Source organism: Sorex araneus, chromosome X, assembly GCF_027595985.1.
Source record: "Sorex araneus isolate mSorAra2 chromosome X, mSorAra2.pri, whole genome shotgun sequence".
Lineage (NCBI taxonomy): Eukaryota > Metazoa > Chordata > Mammalia > Eulipotyphla > Soricidae > Sorex > Sorex araneus.
Genome location: NC_073313.1, coordinates 241020396 through 241041762, shown reverse-complemented (window position 1 = coordinate 241041762; position 21367 = coordinate 241020396). Strand labels below are relative to the sequence as shown.

Below are 21367 nucleotides of genomic sequence, written 5' to 3'. Positions count from 1 at the left end.
TTACTCCTGACCCAGTGCTCTGGGATCACTCCTGGTGAGGCTCGTGGGATCATATGGGGTGCTGGGGATTGAGCCTGGGTGGGGTGTGTGCAAGGCAGGCACCTTCCCGGCTATCCTGTGGCTCTGGCCTCTTGAACTCAGCCCTCTGAACTATCTCACCAGCGCCGCTGGCCCTAATCATTCTACATACCAGGCACAAAGTTAAGAGGGTGTCAGGTTTCCAATTTTCTTTTTCCTCTTCGGCACTTCCTAAGTATAGGAGCCAGAATTTCCCTGGCTTCTCTCTTTTGCATATGACAGATCAGGAACTGGATACTGGAGTATGTTGAAATCCCGGTGTTGAATAGCACTTGGGAAAGGAAACTGTAACAATAGGTTTTGCACCTGGCCACCTTTGGAATGGCAGGAGGAATTAGCAGGGGATTTGCATCCTCTCAGGAAGAGAGCGGCCTTGGGCAAAGGCCAGGCCACGTTTCTGTTACCTTTTCTTTCTGGAGAGCTGACAGGAGAGAGCATGTTTTCATTCCTCCCCAGGCCCAGGGCGGGAGGCAGTGACTGTCCAGTGTTAGTTTCAGAGGCACGGCCTGAACCCCACCCCGCCCGCTGCCATCCTCACATGCTTTTGTGGAGTCGGTGCCAGCGTCCAGGTGCCCATTCATTATAACCCGCCCAGGTCTTTGAGAACGCTGGCTTTCGAGCCTTTGAAATTAGCCACCCGAACTGAAGAAAAGGTTGATTGTTTCCGCCAGGGAACATGCCCAGCCGAGAAAGGCCACGGGGCATTTTGGGGTCGAAGGGCCAGGAGGCCGTGGGTCAGTCACACCTCTTCCTTGAGCTTCCAACTCCGGTTTCCGGAGAGGCCTGGTGGCGGTGTCTGTGAGACTGGCCCACTGCGAAAGTATCCAGAAATGACCCTCCGTCCTCCTAGTCCCCACTCCCGCTCTAAAAATCAGCGGGCCTGGGTGAGAAGTTGGGGGTTCCTCGGCAGAAAGGACTGTAGCCAGGTGGGTGCCGCCGATGAGGGTAATCTGGACGGGGGTCTCGCCATAGTCTTTTCTTGATGGCTTTTCAGATTGCCTGGTCTTAGGCTTCCCTGGGCTGATTTTCTTTCTTTTTTTTTTTTTAAATCTGGCTCCTTCCCAGAGCTTAGTTGAGTAGTTTAAAGACTTAGCAAGCCTGACTCTTCTCCTTCCCGCCCCTCACTGTCCCGGCCTCCGCCCCAGCCCGCCCCTGCCATTCCCCTCTCTTCTCTCTTTCCCCACCCACAGCAGCCAGCCTGGGCATGCCACTGCCCCCTTTACCTCTTGTGGTCACAAGAACCTGGACTCCGTGCCTTATGGAAGAGAAGTGTGGCTTTGGATCGAAAGCAAGTCAGACTGTAGCATGACCAGCTACAGTGGGCAGCTGAGCTGTAGTCAGAGCTCTCCTGCTCACGGCAGAGCTAGCTGAAGGCTTTCTGCACGTTGGTTAGAAACCCATTCTAAATGCAGTTAAGAGTTGCAGTCCTAGCTGTGTCTTCATGCGGGATGACTTTAAAAATCCTCCCTCCCTCCCTCCCTCCCTTCCTTCCTTCCTTCCTTCCTTCCTTCCTTCCTTCCTTCCTTCCTTCCTTCCTTCCTTCCTTCCTTCCTTCCTTCCTTCCTTCCTTCCTTCCTTTTTTCCTTCCTTCCTTCCTTCTTTCCTTCCTTCCTTCCTTCCTTCCTTCCTTCCTTCCTTCCTTCCTTCCTTCCTTCCTTCCTTCCTTCTTCCTACCTCCCTCTCCCTTCCCCTCCCTTTCCCTTTCCACTATCCTTCCCCTTTCTCTTCCTCTTCCCTGCCCATCCCTTCCCTTCCTTTCTCTTTCCTCTTCCCTCTCCCCCTTTCCTCTTTCCCTTTTCCTCTTTCTTTTCCCTTTCCCTTCCCCTGACCCTTACCTTTACCCTGCCCTCCCCTCCCCTTTCCTCCCCCCCTCTTTCCTCCCCTCCCCTTCCCCTTTTCTTCCCTTCCATCCCCTTCCCCTTACCCTTCCCCTTTCTCCTTCCCCCTTCCTCTTTTCCATTTCCCTGTCATTCCTCTCTCCATCCTTCTTCCCACCCTCACTCCTTCCTTCATTTCCGTCCTGTGTGGGATAATATAGTGCTTACCTTAATTTTTTTAGTATTAAATGAGTTACAAGCATTTAATTAATAATTAAATTAATGATTAAAATTGATAATTATTCAATTAATCAAATCAATAATTAAAATTATTAATTAATTAAATTAATCATTTAATCAATACGATTATCACTGTCGTCTCGTTGCTCATCTGTTTGCTCGAGTGGGCACCAGTAACGTCTCCATTGTGAGACTTGTTGTTACTGTTTTTGGCATATTGAATATGCCACAGGTAGCTTGCCAGGCTCTGCCGTGCTGGCGGGATACTCTCAGTAGCTTGCCGGGCTCTCCGAGGGGGACGGAGGAATCGAACCGGGTTGGCCGCATGCAAGGCAAACGCCCTACCTGCTATCTAAAATTATTCTTAGAGTTTGAATTAAGGTGATACTCTTAATTATCCATAGTTTCCCCTGGCATGGTCTCTCTCACTGAATGGCCCCACAATCAGTATTTCTTCTGTTTTTGTTTTTTTTTCTTCCTCTTGGGTGAAGGGGAATTTGGGCCACACTCTGCTGTGCTCAGGGATCTCTCCTGGCAGTGCTTGGGGGACCATATATTGGTACGTGGGATTGAACTGGGTTCAGCTCCGAGCAAGGCAGACATCCTAATCCCTGGTACTGTTTTTCTGGCCCCCACAGCATTTCTGAAACTGGCCTTTCTGCAGTCTACTTTCTTGTAGCTATGAATTGGTTTGTTAATGGGAAGTAGATTATCCATTCCCTATTGCATACTGATTTTTAATGAACTGGTGTCTTCCAGAGCAGGGCTTATGGTTGCCGAGGAAGAGATGTTCTTACTACTTGGTATTTTATCCTCAGTACCTAACATCGTGTTGTGATCAGAATATACATTCAGGAAAGTTTCCTTAATACTCAGTGAATAGAATTCTGACAAAACAAAGCTCATACCCACTTACTTCTTTCAGTTATGGTATACCTTCCAAGGAAAGAAAAGGCACAACCACCCCACTCCCTCACAAAACACCCCCTTTTGGGGTGAGGGCCTCACATTTCATCCTCTGCACATCTCCATGAGGAACCTTGGAGTTTCCTGAGACCACCTGAGTCCTCGGTCACATAAACACGGCTGCTCCCCTGCAACCCAGGAGCCTAGCTGCTGTGTGGCGAGCACAGAGCTGGGTTGAGATCACGGTGGTCTGTCTGGACTTGGCGGCCTCCACTCCCACCCCCCCATCCCTGAGAGTGCTCCTTTGCAGAAGATTGTGGCTTTGGCTCTGAAGGGCACTTTCCCCCTAGACTCTCGGGGCATATGAGAATGGAAGACATCAAATCAATAATAGGAGTGCTGGTTACTGGCAGAGCAACCATCCAAGCTCCCCATCTGTGTGTCTTCTGGGTGAGCGAGAACGGTCAGGGGGCAAGGAGGGGAGAGACTAGCAGCCCTGGCAGATAGATACCCCGAACTGCGCGCCCCCACCACTTCATGCTGCTGATTTATCTCATGTCCCGGTCCTGCCATGCAAGTCATTTATTGGTCTCATTGAAGGAGGCTGAAGTAGAGGCCCCGAGCACTCAAGGCCCACAGCTAGTAAGGGGTGTGCTTGGCTGGGAAGAAATCCAGCCTACGCTCCTGCTCGGGGAAGTGGGCCAGTGCCCTGACTTTGGAAGCCAGAGGTTCTTAGTCCTCAGAAGCCTCCACTTTAATGCCTTATTGGCCATCAGTCCCTGTGTGCATAGAGGATGGGAGGTAGCTGGGAAGAAAGAGACCGGACAATGTTCATGGAACATTTGTCATCGTGGGATCTTTGATTAGGAAAATCTGACGTTCGGAACCCACAGACTCCCTAAGCAAAAGCTGCTCCTGGCGTGGGATGTATTCCCTAAAATGCACAGACAATGCACAACTCACAGTAGTTCTTTAGTGGACGAGTGAATTTCCCAAAGGAAACCTCGTCCTACCTTTTTGAGTGCTAAGTGTTAGCAGTATGGGAGAGAGAGAATAACAACTGATTTCCTGGGCTTATCACCCGCAGATAGGGGGCGGGGGTTTTGCCCATCTCTAGTTGCCTTTTCAGTCTTACATTTAAGTTTGTGGATGCATCCTGGAGGGTGCATTGCCTCAGACAATGGCAGGCCTGGCACTGACTTTCTTAGATGCGTGTTTCCTGTGCCAAGCGAATGAACGGTACTGTCAGTGGCTGCTTCCAGGCTGATGGAGTATGGCTTGAATCCAACCTAATAATTTAGGCCTGTACAGTTTGAAGCTGGCTAAAAGTGATCTCAAAAGATTAGTCACAAGTTAATGGGAAGGAATGAATCGAAGGCAAGTGGCAACAGAGGCAGTACTTTGATTTTGGCCACACTTGGTGATGCTCAGGGATCTGAGCACCTCGCTCTGCTCAGGGATCACTCCTGGCAGTGCTCTGTGGTGCTGGGGATCGAACCAGGGCCAGCTGCATGCAAGGCACATGCTCTACCCACTGGACTGCTCTCCAGCACCCCCCACCCCCGTACCCCCTCCCCTGCTTTTTAAAAGATTTCTTAAAGTGTAATGGACAAAATTGTAAGATGTTTAAAATTGCAGAGCTTGATGATTTGATATACATACACACTATCAATGGCTATCAGTGCTTTCTTCCAACTGATCAGTAACTAATTCATGCCCTCTCCTTCCTTCCTTCCTTCCTTCCTTCCTTCCTTCCTTCCTTCCTTCCTTCCTTCCTTCCTTCCTTCCTTCCTTCTTCTCTCTCTTTCTTCCTCTTTCTTCCTCTTTCTTTCTCTCTTTCTCTTTCTCTCTTTCTCTCTTTCTTTCTCCCTTCCTCCCTTCCTCCCTTCCTCCCTTCCTTCCTTCCTCCCTTCCTTCCTTCCTTCCTTCCTTCCTTCCTTCCTTCCTTCCTTCCTTCCTTCCTTCCTTCCTTCCTTCCTTCCTTCCTTCCTTCCTTCTTCTCTCTCTTTCTTTCTCTTTCTTCCTCTTTCTTTCTCTCTTTCTCTTTCTCTCTTTCTCTCTTTCTTTCTCCCTTCCTCCCTTCCTCCCTTCCTCCCTCCCTTCCTTCCTTCCTTCCTTCCTTCCTTCCTTCCTTCCTTCCTTCCTTCCTTCCTTCCTTCCTTCCTTCCTCCCTCCCTCCCTCCCTCCCTCCCTCCCTCCCTCCCTCCCTCCCTCCCTCCTCTCTCTCTCTCTCTCTCTTTCTTTCTTTCTTTCTTTCTTTCTTTCTTTCTTTCTTTCTTTCTTTCTTTCTTTCTTTCTTTCTTTCTTTCTTTCTTCCTTTTTCTCTCTCTCTCTCCCGCCTCCCTTTCTTTCTTTCTTTCTTTCTTTCTTTCTTTCTTTCTTTCTTTCTTTCTTTCTTTCTTTCTTTCTTTCTTTCTTTCTTTCTTTCTTTCTTTCTCTCTCTCTCTCTCTCTCTCTCTCTCTCCCTCCCTCCCTCCCTCCCTTCCTTCCTTCCTTCCTTCCTTCCTTATCCAGAGGTGTGTGACCTTGGGAGACTATGTGGGGTATTGCAGATGGAACCTGGGTTGGCAGCGTGCAAGACAAATGGTACCTGCTGTACCATAGCTCTGGCCCCTGTGGCATTTAATTCTAAGAACCTGAAAGTAGGCAATGGAGTCCAAGTCTGCCTCCGGAATGGGTGGTTTCTTTATTACCATCCCATTGGCTGCCTTGCCCAGGAAGCGCAGGCAGAGTGAGGTATGGCTGAGAACTAGTCCTCAGAGGGAGAACCTCCCCTTACTGCCAGAAGGAGTGAATGTTTTGTTTCAGCGCTGACTCTAGTTTTGTACAGACATCCTTGTATATAACCCCCTCCTCACTTGCACTGCATCATTCTCATCTATTCTCTAGGTAATGATGCAGTGGTAGGCACCAGGGAATTTCCCACTGGCTGAAGAAAACTGGGTTCTAACACCATAGAATCTAAACATAAAAATGCAAGAACTAAGTATAAAAATGTAAGACCACGAAAGCCCATATGAACACGAACACTTGGTGTGTCATCAGAATGGAAACAAGGCCCACACGTGCACATGTGTGTCCGAGGAGTAGAGGAAGGCAAGGCTGGGTGGGAGGGTGGAGGACTCCCCATCTAGGGCTGGAAGTGTATGTCCCAACTCGAGGCCTGGCTCTCTGAGAAAGGTTTTGAAGAGTCATTTTGCAAAGTCACGATTGCCTTTGGCTTCTTGTGGTCCTAGTGAAGCAAGTCGAATGATCTGTGATCCTTCCACGTTGAACACTGTGTAACTGTGTAACTGACCCTGACTCTCAGTTGTGTGGGAGCTAATTACTCTACTCCAATCTGAAATGGAAGGCGGTGGTGGAAATCTAGGCAGGCTTGAAATTATTTCACGCGGAAAGATTTTGGTGTGCCTTGTCACTCTCGGATGTTCAAGTGTTAAAAAAAACAACAACACCAAAAAGCCCCTACCTTTTAAAAAGAATCTTTGCCTTGGCTGTGGGACTCCGAAGCTCAGCAGTCTGCCTTGATGGGGCTGACATTCCCTTCCTGACTGGGAGCACATTTTCCTCTGAACGCCAAGGGCAGTGGTGGACTGGACTTTTGTTTCCATCGTTTTCACCCTCTCGTGACCTGGCTATGATTCTCATATTCCCAGTTCTTTAGGAGAAGGTCTCAAGCAGAGATTTTCTTTTAGGGTAGAAAAATCATGGCAGTATGGTTTCTTTTTCCTGAGTTTTATGTTACTCTTCTTCTGTTCCCTTTGACCACTTTTTTTTTTTTCCCTTTTACTTCAGGAAAAAAAAAAAAGCCAAATTTTGACTTGTACTATGATGACTACTTTTTTTCAATTACAATGTCTCTGAAAAGCCAGTCGAGCTCGGTGAGGTGGGACTATTCCTGCAGGCTTAGAACAAGTGAGGTCATCAGGACATGGTCTTTGCTGAATTTATGAATCACCCTTCAGCAAGATTAGTCAGTACAAAGCTGTTGCTAAAATAGGTCACAGAAAGTTGATTTTATATGCTTGTATAGTTTCCATTGGATTTCATTGTTGAATGATGTTAAGGTAGCAATTTGAGTTTTTTTCCCATTTTATTTCATTTATTTATTTTTTAAGATTTTATTATTGAATCACTTATGGAACAATTTGGAAAATCCACATGCCTTGACAGCTTAAAGTTGCCAAAAAGGGCACCCTAAAATGAAGTGTCTGACTTTTGGAATGGCTCTTTTTTATTAATGTATTTTATCTTTCATGGGGTTACTAATTTCATAAAATGCTGGAGTTACTTTCTTAAAATACAAATCTTTCCATGCTACACTGTAAACTGAAACCAAATATGGTTTGCCTATTTCTTATGGAAATAAATGTAAATTTGCAACATCAAGTTATCTCTCCACCCCTTCCCACATCTTTCTCTACCCCTTCAATGTATTATTTGTTCATGTTTAAGTGCTTCCAAACTCCTGGACCCTCCCCCATGTCATCTTTTAGATTTTCTTCCCTTTCCTTTTCACTTTTCAGAATCTTCCATAATCTCTCAAGTTTCAATTCAAATATCACATTCTCCCTGAGATAATTCCATATTTATCCCAATTAAAATTTGTATTTTCTGTGACTTCATCATCACAACAGATTTTATGCTGATGTGTGCTAAGGTAATTTCTCATAACTCATCTTGTTTTAGGCTGGAAGTTCTCTGATTACATGAACCATTGTAGAAAAGTCATAGAAAAGATTGTACTGTACTATGTACAGGCATATGCAAGGTATTTGGTTCGGTTCCTTTCTTTCCTAATTGCTCTAATCAGCTTCCAGAATTGTGTTGAATAGCAGTGCTGAGAGTAGACTTCTCGTGTTCCTGATCTTAAGGAAAAGCTTTCAGGTTTTTTCACCATTATGATGTCAATTTTCTGGCTATGGCCTTTAATATGTTGAGTTGTATTTATTCTATTCCCATCTCATTGAGTTATTATTGTTAAGTTATTATTTCATTATTATTATTATTATTGAGTTATGATAGTGTTGGATGTTGTCAGATTATTTGTCAGTATTTATATAATCCTGTCATTTTATTTTTCCTTTGTTGATATGGTATGTTAATTGATCTGCATATGTTGAAATACCCATGAATCCTACTTGATCGTAAGAGGGTCCTATGTTTCTCTTATTGCGTTGTTGTATTTGACTTGTCATTTTTTTTGATGATTTATTTATCAATGTTTATCAGAGATGTTATTCTGTACTTTTATTTTTGTGCTATCCTTGACTGGCTTTGGAATCAGTATAATGTTGGTTTTGTAAAATGTGTTTGAAAATAGTTTGCTTATCTTTGATTTTCAGTAGCATTGTAGCTACTGAATTGCAGCTACTAATTGCAGCTACTAATTGTAACATTGTCATTGTAGCATTGTCATCCCGTTGTTCATCAATTTGCTCGAGCAGGCACCAGTAACATCTCCATTGTGAGACTTGTTGTTACTGTTATTGGCATATCATATTCAATTTGATATGATTTTCAGTAGCTCCTTAATTCTACTCACTTCTACTTTCACTTGTTTTTTAGATTTCCTCCAGGTGTAAGGTTAGATTGTTTATTATATACATTCCATTTTTATTCATTGTGATTAATTTTCCTCTTTTTAAAAATACTTTAAATTTAATTAAAGAATTAATTTACAAAGTTTTGATAGTTGTGTTTTAGGCATATATTTCAACACTAATCTTACTACCAGTGTCAACTTCACACCATATAAATTTCTCTCTTAGTGCTTCATTTGCTGTCTTCCAGAGGATTTGATAGTTCGGTTTCTTCATTTTGTTGGTGACTGATGGGAATCTTTTATTTCATATTTGACTTCTCTGTTGGCCAAAAGTCTTGCTATTTTAGTCTTCATGTATTGGAGACTTTTCAGTTTCCTTTTTGTGATTAATTTTTCGCCTCATAACATTGTGATCGTAAAGCATGCTTGGTATGATTCCAGTCCATGAATGTATTGAGGCTTTTCTGTGTGTGTTATATCGTATGGTCTTATATATGAGAGTACTCCTTGTACACTTGAGAAGAAGATGCAGTTTGTTCTTTTGGATTCAGAAGTTATGTTTAATAAATCCATCTAATGAATTTCTATTTACATCTATTAAATTAATCTAGGACCATTATTTCCTTGTTAGTTTTCCTTCTGAATGATGGCTTATTGCCATGAGTGATTATGTTGAGGTTCCCTATCATTGTTGTGCTGCTGTCAATGTCGCACTCCTTTTAGATCTGTTGTTTCATATATTTAAGTTCACCTTTGTTGGATGCATAAATACTAATAACAGTTATGCATTCTTTCCGTAGGTACCCCCCAATTATTACATAGTATCCACATTTGTCTTTTATTGACTGTTTGAACTGAAAGCCCACTTTATCTAATGTGAGAATAGCAGTCTCTTTCTTTTTCTTGGTTGGCTTAAAATGCCTTCCTCTAGCCTTTCACTGTGAGTCTGTCTTTGGATTTGATATAAATCTCCTGTAGACATAATAGCGATGAGTCTTGTTTTGTTTTTTTTTTTTTCTTTTTCTTTTTTTCTCTTTGGGTCACCTCTGGCGATATACAGGAGTTACCCTGGCTCTGCACTCAGGAGTTACTCCTAGCAGTGCTCAGGGGACCATATGGGACGTTGGAATTCGAACCTGGGTTGGCTGTGTGCAAGGCAGACGCCCTGCCTGCTGTGCTATCGCTCCAGCCCCGAGTCTTGTTTCTTAATCTGTCTAGACACTGGCGATGTTGCAGAGGCAGATGTCAATATGTGGGGGAACCAGATGGAATGCTGGGGACCAAATCCAGGTTTGTCTTGTGCAAGGCAAGGGCCCTACTCACTGTCCTATCTCTCTCTGGTCCCTGGAAACTTCTATTTGGGAGCAGATAGAGGAACTGACTGGGGAAAGAGGAACTGTTTGGTGATTTGGTGGTATAGAGGCGAATCAGGTGCTTGGTGGGGCGAAATATTCTTCCTCTTCAGTCTGTAGTCATTGTCATCCTTCAACCGCAGCACTGAGTACTACAGAGTGAGGAAGCAAAATTTCCTCACAGGGGAGGAACTGAGCAGTTGTTCTAGTAGCTAGAGGGTAAGCACTGGGGAGACAGAGTAGCTGCCCCAAACTCTTTCACAACAAACTCTCTCGTAACTTTAGGAGGAAATTCATAGGTACAGTTTTATTTTAATCATAGTTTTTTGGGGAAAAGTAATATCTTTTTAGTGGTTCTATTTGAATTATTTGTGATATTAGTAAAGACATATATTGTTCATTTGTGAAGTTGAATGATTCTGTCATCCAGTTGTTCATCGATTTGCTCGAGCGGGCACCAGTAACATCTCCATTGTGAGACTTATTGTTACCGTTTTTAGCATATCGAATACACCACAGGTAGCTTTCGGGATACTCTTGGTAGCTTGCCAGGCTCTCCGAGAGGGACAGAGGAATCGAACCCGGGTTGGCTGCGTGCAAGGCAAACGTCGAATAATTGAGTTGATATGGTCTGTGGAAATAAAAGCCCAACCATAGTAAATGAAAGCTTAGATTTGAAAAATACAACTTCTGATTTGCCCTCAGTCAATATCAAAAAATATTTTAAAAATAAACTTCAGGTCCCAGAAAAAGTAACTCTTGTTAGAGATATAAAAGAAATCATAGGGGCTGGAGCAATAGTACAACAGGCATGGCACTTGTCTTGCCTGCAGTTCACCTGTATCAATCCCGGAGCCAACCGGGAGTGATTCCTGAGTGCAGAGCCAGGAGTTAGCCCTGACCATCACTGGGTGTGCACCCGTCTCCAAAACAGTAAAAGAAATGATAGTGATCCAACTCCCTACAATCACAGATAATTTAGGCAGCTCCCAAAAATATTGAAAAGGACAAAATATTAAGACACAAAATAGTGAAAAGGAGATAAGTATAAGGATTAAGACCCAGGTCTTACATGTGACCCACTCTGGTTCAGTCCCCTCTCTCTGACACCAATTACGATCCCCTGAGCTCTACCAGGGGTGAGATCCAGATAAGCACAGAGCCAGGAGTAAGCTTTGAGCATGGCTGGGTATGGCCCCCCAACCAAATATATATAAATTAAAACATAAGGTCTGATACAAGTAAGTCCTTCCAGGGAAGAATATACATTCCCATTGACTCTCAATTCTTCTTCTTCAAGAAATTATAGTACAAATTATAACCTGTAAGTATGATGATTTCCTATGATTAGCATCACTGTTTTCTATCTTAATTTAACATATCATAAAAAAAAAAGAACTGCAAACTATGAAAACACAGTGTAGTGTTCATTCCTTGTGCAACAAGAAGGTGAGTAAACTTTTGAGGTACTCTTCAATCTTCAATTCCCTCTCCCCCCCCCCCCCCACACCCCGGCTGCCCATAGGACTTCTCACTCAGTCCCCCTAAGCTGGAATTTTCCACCCTAATTTGAATGTCAGAAAGAGTGAAGTTCGTCAGGTCTGCCGCTGGCTTGGGCCCAATTAAAGTAGAATTTCTAATTCATGATCCCTGTTGAAAAAGCTCTCTGGTGGGGGGAAGCAAAGGAGCCGGAGATTCCTGGCTACCAGCAAGAGACGTGGGTTTTGTTTTATGCATGGACGTGCCGCTGAGCCGCCGGGTCACAGGAGAGATGGGGCTGGAGGGACCAGGCGGATTATGGAAATCCAAGTCGTGTTTTGGAAAAAGCTGAACTGTCACCGGGCTTGACAGAAAGGAAGGGGAGAGGCAGAAGCTGTGTCCCCAGCAGCACTGCCTTCCTTATTGCATTATCAGAGAAGAAGAAAGGTCAGCCCAGAACAGGCTTCCATTAGCTCTCTCCACAAAGGGATGAGAGTGATTTGCAAGAAATTAGTGGCTTGTGAGGTACCTCAGAAATACTAATGAATGTCACAATCCACGATGTAAAGCAGGTGAGATTGGCTTTTCCCTGCCGTTTCTCCCCGCTCTCTCTTTTGCTTTGCTATTTTAAGATCCAGGTCTGTATTACTCTTCCCTCCCCCGCCCCCCTCATTTCAGTCAAGATCAGGAATCAGACCCATTGAGGGTGTAATTTGTGGTCTTAAGGGAATGAGACAATTAGCTCATGACTGTCTCCGATATATGTCGGTGAGGAGAGTGAGGAATGTCTCATACATGAAAATATCGAGCAGTGAAGAGCCTTCCCCCTTGTTTGAAGCCTTTTCGTGGCTAATAAAAGAATCAGGGGGTCTCCCAAGTGACAGTCCTCTTCTGTTAAAATACTAGCCATTGTAGATTGCAGCCAATCATTGATCAGACATGCCATGCCCAGATACATTTGTGAAACAGAGGGGAAGAAAGTGCTGCTTTCTCCTGGCACTGTGCCAAGGGCTTTGCTTATTTTTGTTTGGTTTTGGTTTGGGTTTTCAGGCCCTTTCGGGCCACACCCAGCCATACTCAGGGGTTACTCCTCAGATATTTGTCCTGGTGGTACTCAGGGGACCATATGAGATTCAGGGGACTGAACGTGGCTTGTGAGGCAATCGCCCTACCCTCTGTGCTCTTTCTCCAGAGCCCATGGCTTTGTTTATTATTAATGTTTACTATTATTAAGTACCTACTCTTTGCCAGTTATTGCAGTCTGTCCTGTAATGGATGAGAAAAACAGATCATTCCCTTGTCTTCGGTGGAGTTTATGGACCAGTGTAGCATAGACTTGAAAATTCTTTAAGCTTCCTGTTATTCATGTAGATCATAAACAATTCTAATACAATTTGATTCGCCCATCATAGAGAAATAATATGATCCAGAGGGAGAGAGAGAAAGAGAGAGAGAGAGAGAGAGAGAGAGAGAGAGAGAAAGAGAAAGAGAGAGAGAGTATATAGGGATGAAAGCAATTGCCTTTGCATGTGGCCAATACAGTTTTAATTCCCCTAAGCGCACCACAGGGGGCTGGAGCAATAGCACAGCGGGTAGGGCGTTTGCCTTGCACACAGCCATCTGGGTTCGATTCCTCTGTCCCTCTTGGAGAGTCCAGCAAGCTACCGAGAGTATCCCGCCCCCACGGCAGAGCCTGGCAAGCTACCTGTGGCATATTCGATATGCCAAAAAACAGTAACAAGTCTCACAATGAAGACGTTACTGGTGCCCACTCGAGCAAATCGATGAACAACGAAACGACAATGACAGTGTCAATGAGGCACCACAGAAGCAATCCCTGAGCACAGACCCAGGAGTAGCTCCCAAGCACCATGTGGGGTGGCCCAGCTCACAAAAGGGAGAATAATATGGAGGGATACCTGAAATTGACCCCGGAGAGTATGAAGTTGGCATGGCCTGTGTGCTGCCCGCATGGCGTGTGCGTATGTGCGCATGCTGAAACGATGCAGGTGGGGCTTCGGGGGGAGCCTGGACCAGCTGTCTTTCTGGCAGTGGGGAGAGGTCAGTGCAGGGTAAGCGGGAAGCGCTGAGAAGCAGCCTGAGGAGCAGAAGAAGTACCACAAGCACAGCCCACCTCAGAGATGAGAGACCTAAAGCTGAGCTGCGTAGTCAGGGCTGGCTGTCCGTCAGGAAGTCCATGAACTGGCCTCGAGTGGGCATGGGGTTGGGCAGGGGGGGGGGCGGGGGGCGTTGCAAGGGCAGTTGCCCTTGCCTGGCGCCTTCCTGGATTTGACACTTGTACAGAAAACTAAGTACCTTAGCAGGGCGTTAGGGCAAGTGGCAGGCAGTTTGTTCTCGCTTTATTTGGTAGTCCGTGGCATGGTACCTAAAAACAAAATCAGCCTGGCAAAGTGCCATTGTTTTGTGGAGCACCCGGCACAGATAATCACAGTTATCCCAAAGCCTGTTTTCCACTCACACCTCTGCAAGTCATGCTAACGTCGCACCATCCCCTCATCCTTAATTATGCACCCATAATTCCGCCCTAGCTAAGTTTCACAGACCCCAGATTTCATTCAAATACATTTGTTAGTTTAGCCCTGCCTTGGACCTTGACTTCTGCGATGGTTTTTTTTTTTTTTTTTGAACTGGAAGAATGTTGACCCCCGTCTGTGAGGTGGCTTGCACCAGCCTTTTTATCTTCTTCAAAATCATTCATGTTAGGGGTGGGGGTGGGCGGTGGGGGTGGAAGGAGGGAAACTGGGGACATTGGTGGTGGGAAGTGTACGCTGATGAAGAGATGATGTATGACTGAAAGCCAACCGTGGGCAGCTGTGTACCTGTGCATCTCACAGTGATTTAATTTAAAATTTAAAAATATATACATCATTCATACTAGTCAGTTAATCCGTTGCTTCTATGTTTTGTTCTTCTTCCCCTCCCTGCTACCCTCCCCCCCACCCTTCACCTTCTAGAACACAAGCAGGCATTCCCAAACATTCTGAAGAAAGGTTACCTGGAGATTCGGAAGAACCACGACAGTTACTGGCAGAGCTGTTACGCCGAACTCTCGCCTTACAGCCTATGCTTCTACAGCCTCGACGGCAGTGGAAATCCAATGCCCTATGCCACCTACCTGCTCTCCCACTTCCAGAGCATATCTGTCCTGGGCAACCTCGAGGCCAGGCTGGTGGACACAGTCCTGTATGACCACACACAGCTGCAGCTGAAGGCAGAGTCCCCGTGGGAGGCTCTGGACTGGGGGCAGAAGCTCTGGGAAGGCGTGCATGCAGCCTTGCCCATGTACCCCGGGCGGCGGGAGGAGCTGGCCCCCGTGGCAGGCCTCGGTCATCACGTTGACTGTCCACAGAACCACTGTTTACAGAAGAACCCCAGCGAGTTGCTGCCGCCGTCCCCTGTCGTGGATAGTTCCCGCCGGTACCAAAACATTCTCAAATCGGGGACCCTCTACAGGCTCACCGTCCAGAACAACTGGAAGGCCTTCACGTTTGTGCTGAGCCAGGCCTGCCTTCTGGCCTTCCAGCCGGGCAAGCTGGATGAGGACCCCCTCCTCAGCTACAACGTGGACGTGTGTCTGGCCGTCCAGGTCGACCACCTGGACGGCTGCGACTCTTGCTTCCAAGTCATCTTCCCCCAGGACGTGCTCCGCCTGCGTGCCGAGACCCGGCAGCGGGCCCAGGAGTGGATGGACGCCCTGAAGACGGTGGCCAGCCTGGCGCGGAGCCCGGAGCAGAGCCAGCCCGTGGTGCTGCGGAGCAAGCCCCAGGACCAGCCGGGCGGCCAGGAGCTCAAGAAGCACAAACGCCAGTCGGTCACCTCCAGCTTCCTGAGCATCCTGACCACGTTGTCCCTGGAGCGAGGGCTCACCGCTCAGAGCTTCAAATGTGCAGGTAGGAGGCCAGATTGCAGCCGGAGGCTCGGGAAAGGTCGGTCCTGAGGGCATGTCAGTAATCCCCGCAGCGGGCCGGTCACAGCTGCGGCTGCGTCTCCTTGATCGGTCACCAGTGTTGAAGGCAGCAGCGGTAGGCGCAGGGCGTCCCCCCGAAAGCGGAACTTCTCCTCCAGGGAGCGCCCCATATGGGGGTGCACACGGTGCTGGGAGCAGCCCCAGAGTGGCCGTGACATCAGAATACCTCCCAGGTCTGCTCTGGCACCAGGGCCTCTGCCACCTGACATCAGGCCACATGAGTCCCCCTGAGAGGCATCGGGTCCCAAACAGACTGCCAACTCTCCCCCACTATTTATCGATTTGCTCAAGCGGGCACCAGTAACGTCTCCACTGTGAGACTTCTTGTTACTGTTTTTGGCATATCCAATATGCCACGGGTAGCTTGCCAGGCTCTGCTGAGTGGGCGGGATATTCTCGGTAGCTTGCCAGGCTCTCCGAGAGGGGCGGAGGAATTGAACCCGGGTCGGCCACGTGCAAGGCAAATGCCCTACTCGCTGTGTTATCGCTCCAGTCCCAACTCTCCCTAGACAAAGCAAATGTCCCCAGTCAGTGTCTGACCTGGATGGAGCCATGTCTAGGACCCTTGAAGAGGGCCCTGGGTAGGGCTGAGGGTCCCTCAGCAGATGGTGGGTCCTGGGAGGCCTTTAGTCGATAAGGGGCGTTTTGAGCTCCAGAAGCGTCTAGGAGAGGTGAAAAGTAGAAGTCACAGCTACATCATCTGTTATTCTTTCTTTAAATGTTGGGTCTGGGATGAATGGGCCATATGTGGCAGTGCTCAGGGCTTACCCCGGGCTCTGTGCTCAGGGATCACTTGTGGCAATGTGAAGGTGAGGGGGGGTGGTGGGGAGGGGGGCATATGAAATGACAGGGATCAAATTTGAGTCATCTCTATGCAAGGTAAAGTGCCTTAGTATCCAGCTTCTGGGAAATGTTTTTAAAAGGAGACTGAACTTAGCATGATATTTTGGTGGGGGGATGCCAAGGGTTTACTCCTGGCTCTGCACTCAGGGATCAGCCCTGGCATCCTGGTGGGCTCATGGGGAGCCAGGGACCAAAGCCAGGTTTGGCTGTGTACAAGGCAAGGAAGGGCACTACCTGCTATACTATTGCTCCACCCCACAATTTTTAGAACTTATTGACGTTTCAGTGTCTCACGAGCGTATGTCAAAGTTCAGGCATTCAGCAGTCACTAAGTGCTTACTCTGTGGACAACCGGGAACGATGACACATCTCTGTGGCTTTAGATTGCTGATGGCATCAATAAATCTGTTGTGTCATTGGAGTCAGGGAGAATCGCTCAAGGTAGTGACTACAGTCACTTAATCTGGACGCTTTCCAGTAAAAGAGGGAAAGAAAGTCTCCGGTGTTTACAGGGACTGTCACTCACGCAGGTCTGTCCTCTCACGGGCCTGCTTCCTGCTGGGGTGTGCCCTGCAGGGGTAGCGGCTCAAGACAGCCCGGTGGGAGAGAGGGCAGAGGAAGCCAATGACAGCACTGTGCAAGAAGAATTACAGGACGGGCACGGAAGGAACTTTTAGCGTCTCCTCTAGGTCCCAGGCTTCATGATTCCTCCCTGCCCTGTCAGTATCTTGGGGTTCCCTCCCTAAGTGTTGAAGATGAGGTTGCAGATGTTCAAATTAGGGAAGCCAGAAGATGACTGTAGTCTAAAGCAGGGTTCTCATCCCTTTTCCATCCAGGGACCCCCTTGTTCCCTTGGCCACCCTATTCTGCCTGCTGGGCCCCTAGTCTTTGCTATGTTCCTGCCCACCCCTATTTACACACATGTGGCCCCCTTGACATATCCTGGGGGACCCCAGGGACGATACACTGCTCTAAATCAGTGGTTTTTCAACTCTTGGACTGGTGACTACCTGCTGGTGTGAAAGGGGGAAAAGCAGTACTCCAGTATAAACCTGCTCTGTTCTGCTTTGGGGTTCAGGTGGGTCTCTTTTGCAGTGAGAAGCCAACCCTAATTTGTGTGGTGTGGAAATTCCAAGGTAGACCATTTTAATTTTATTATTCTCGGTTCCATCGGAAGATGCTGCTTTCAGCTCCTTGGGGAGGGGCCAGGGTTTGACCAGGTTGTCTGGAATCGCCCTTGCAGGGCACACGGGTTTCCTGCATCAGTTTGGAATACTTGTCTCCTGTAGGGGGCAGAGTCTCAAAAGAAAAAGGCAAAAAGTTGTTAGGCAAACCTCCGAATGTTTTAAAAATCACTCGGGAGACTGTTTATAACATCAAAGATGATTGTAACAGATGGGGCTTTAAAAATTGATCTGTATTTCTCACAAACACGGCTCATCTAAGCCAGCTGCTGCTTTGTTGAGGCCGTGAGTCTTTTAACTTCTCATCCTCATCAGGACACACATTCAGTGACAACACCAGTGGTGGCATAGCTTGTTGAGTCTTCCCAAACTCCATTTTTGGTTGATTCTTGGTTGCTTTTGGTTGAATCTTGGCTTTTTACATTGCATATAAAGCCAGTTCACAGTATCTCATGCTGTGATTGAGCCTTTTCTGCCTAGATAGTTTTTAATCCTCACTTAGTGCCCCCTCCCCCCCTTTACTTTTGCTGAGTCACTGTAAAACTGGAAGATAGCACCCAGTAGCTCTTTAGTGTGACGTCACTCAGTTGCTATTCAGGGGAGCCACAGTGCTGCCTTCCAAATTTACAAAACACTGCAGTTGGCTTTATTTCACTAAATTCTTTCTGTTGGTGAAGAACTTTCTATCGCCTGTCTTTGAAACTCAGAAAGCCCCCAAGAAAAAAATGGGACATGACTGTCCCCAAAATGCCTGCGGTTATGGTTTTGAAAATACATGCTTCGCATAACTGCATATGTCTTAACATTTGCTTGGACTTTTTATAGTCCTATTTGATGATATGTGGTTTCGTTCCATGGAGCTCTCTCTCCAGTTCCATGCTGCCCCTTGCTTAGGAAGCCGTTGGGCAGGGTGGTGGTCTTCACGCTACTCTGGAGCCTCTTAATCATCTCTGACCACAGGGCCTTTACGCAGCCAGGTTCTTCTTCCTGAAAAGTTGAGTTCTTTTGCTCATTCTCTTCTCTTGCCTGCTGAGTTTCTGACCGTGCACCAGAAACTCGACGTGCACCTGGACAGATCAGTGTGGCCGGGAAGCAGACGCGGCTCTGCACTCCTGGAATATTCGGTCTATGAGGAAGATGAATACCAATCAAGCAATCACGTCACAAGGGCCAAGTAGCAGCCGTGACCAGAGCTAGAGGCAAGGCCCGGACATCAGATCAGATGTGCCAAGTGGCACAAGTAGGAAATCACAGACATTCATGTATTTTTTTCCGGCTCACCAAGAAACGTGACGTTTGATAAGGTTGAATTGAATGTTGGACCCTGGTCACAGAAAGTCTTGAGCAGACATGCATAAGATGAGAGTGGCACTTAGAAGCAATTAGTTCAGGGGTGCTTTGGGTGTTCAGCTGTTCAGAGACACCTCGAGCAGAAAATGAGGCTCTGGTTCTTTAGTGAAGTTGCTAGTAGGGATACAGATTTATGTTCGGCAGTGGGGAACGTGTGGCCTGAGAGCGTGAATGCTAAAAACCAATCATTCTACGCTTTATAAAATAATGTATCAGACAACAGAGCACCCTTTCCTGCAGGAATTAAGACCTGCACGTGAAACTCTCTCCCTCTGATTCAGACAGGGTTTGCTTGGCAGTGGCACACAGATGTGTTTCAAGTACCTAGCAGTTGGGAACTGTAATAAAGGGCCGGGGATCTTGTTTGGAGGTGCCCCAAGAGACGCAGGACTCATCACTTGGTGAGATCACGTGGCCCGCTGTAGCATCGAGCTGCTGATTCCGAACCAAAGTGGAAAATGTTAGCAGAAGAGGCAGCCAGGCCGACAGCCAGTGAAGGGGTCCCGGGCCTTGCTCGGTCAGTTTCCACGGTCTTACTCCTCTGGTGCTGTTTAACCTCTAGGAATTGCTGTTGGTAATTACATCTTTGGGGCCCCTAAGAGCTTTCTGCTTTCCTTCCTCCGCCCCCCTGCCCCAGTCCTTGGGAGGGGTAAACCCAAGGGGTGGGGGAAGTTTTGCTGTGAATTCTTCAGCCATTTAGTGCAAATTCCTGTAATTACCGGCATTGTGTCCCCTCTGAATGGCACATAATGCAGCAGAAGCCATTCCTAATTGAGACCTTACAGGAGGTACAAATCCTCTCTTTGTTCCGTCTGACAAATTAGTGCCAGAAAGTGGCAGGGTCCGAGTGGGAATCAAAGGCAAGAAACACAAAGATGGAACTTAAGGCTACAGTAATAACCCTCTCTTGTCCTGAAGGGAAAAAAAGGAATGACCAGTGAAAATTGAAGTTTTCTTTCTTTTTTTTCTTTTTTGTTATAAATTCCCTTGACATGACAGCACCTCAGGGCTGCTCTATTTATTTAGCAAAAGTGATTAAACAGTAATACAACAGGGCAGCCTATTGTTTCCCTGGGTGCCCCCCACCCCACAGACCCCTGCTGCCTGGGCTAATTGATTGACAATGAACCTCCAATAAAGAAGTATGTTGTTCAGACCTGAGGTGGGAGAGAATTTTTCTCCTCTGTGTGTGTGTGTGTGTGTGTGTGTGTGTGTGTGTGATTTCATTCTTGTTTGAATTGCACTCCAAGTTATTTTTTGCTCTCACCCCTTCTTTCTCCATCTTCACTCTCCCCCCAACCCCCATTCTTTCCCCCCACTCTTTTTGCTTCCTCCTCAACCCCACCCCCTTCGGTCCCCGCCCCCCCCCCCCAAAGCTTTTCAGGAGTTGCTCTCAGCTGACATTCACAAACAGGTAGATAGGAATTTGAGTTGTAGTCGAACTTTTGATAACTGCCTCTGTCTCAAGCAAGCTTCCTCTCCCCTTTGCACCATTTACGGCAGAACCCTCCTATGAAGAGAGAGAAAGGGGTAAGGAAACATGTGACTCGTGCTTTAAGGTCCCCATAGTGGCCTGCATATCTACTGGTTTTTCATTTGTGGGGAAGTAAAATTAGCCTTTGAATCAAGTTTCTCTTAATTTTTTTTTACTCAACCACAGACACACACACACACACACACACACACACACACACAATCCATGTATTTACACCTTGGGGTGGCAAGTACAGGACAAACAATAGAAATTTGAATGATTTAGTTCCCCCCATCATTTCCCAAAAAATCAGGTTTCATTATTTGAGGAGAAATTCTGTCTACTTGTGGCAGCACTTGGTACCCCAAGGATGCTGGAAATTGCGGAAAGATGACCAAAGGCTTCTAGAAAGATAATTAATAGCCTTTGCTTATATGTGTTCAGCTCGCTAAGCTGACACTAAACCCCACTTTGACTCAGTTACAGCTGCAAAAACAAATCATTTTAAGCTCCTATGGAAGCAAAATATATTAAACAAACAGTATCGACCTTGTTAATACCACATGGCATTTCGAGTGATAAATGAGGGGGGTCTTTCTGGAAAAGGCCTGCTTTATGGCATCATTGAGGCATAAAGGATACCTCTTCCCTGGTAATGCAAGCATCTCTGATACTGAGTATAGACTGGTTAATTATTCATTCAAAAACTGCCAGTCTAGAAGTAAGCAACATTTCTGAACTGGGCAGAGTTGTTGATTACTTATTGGCCTCAGAGTAAAACATGCAGAATAGAAATTCCTCAGACAGAAAAATAAAAAAAGAAAGAAAGAAATTTGAACTCGGGAGTTGATGTGAGTCCAGGCAAAGACATACCTGTAGCTTTTAAGTGCCAGGAAGGGAAATTGTATTTTAGGTTCTTTTAAAACATCGTTCTAAAATCGCTAAAATCTATTGCATTTCCACGTGAAAAATCATGGTAGCCAGAGTGCCAGACTACCTAAGGAAATGAGAGAGAAGTAAAAAGAAATGAACTTTCCTTAAGAGCTTCGATTCCTATCTTTACCGCTATTTTGAAGTCTGTCTTCTGCTTGGTAGGAATAGTAATAAGGAA

At 46.5% G+C, this 21367-nt stretch overlaps 1 protein-coding gene across 1 annotated transcript in view; it reads left to right on the top strand.

The window, feature by feature from the left end:
• The window catches only part of PLEKHM3 (pleckstrin homology domain containing M3), a 204517-nt gene that overhangs the window by 34400 nt on the left and 148750 nt on the right, over positions 1-21367 (top strand). Inside the window, exon 3 of the mRNA XM_004601313.2 lies at positions 14393-15328. Within this exon, the coding sequence (XP_004601370.1) occupies positions 14393-15328 (936 nt within the window). The remainder of the gene's footprint in view (positions 1-14392; positions 15329-21367) is intronic.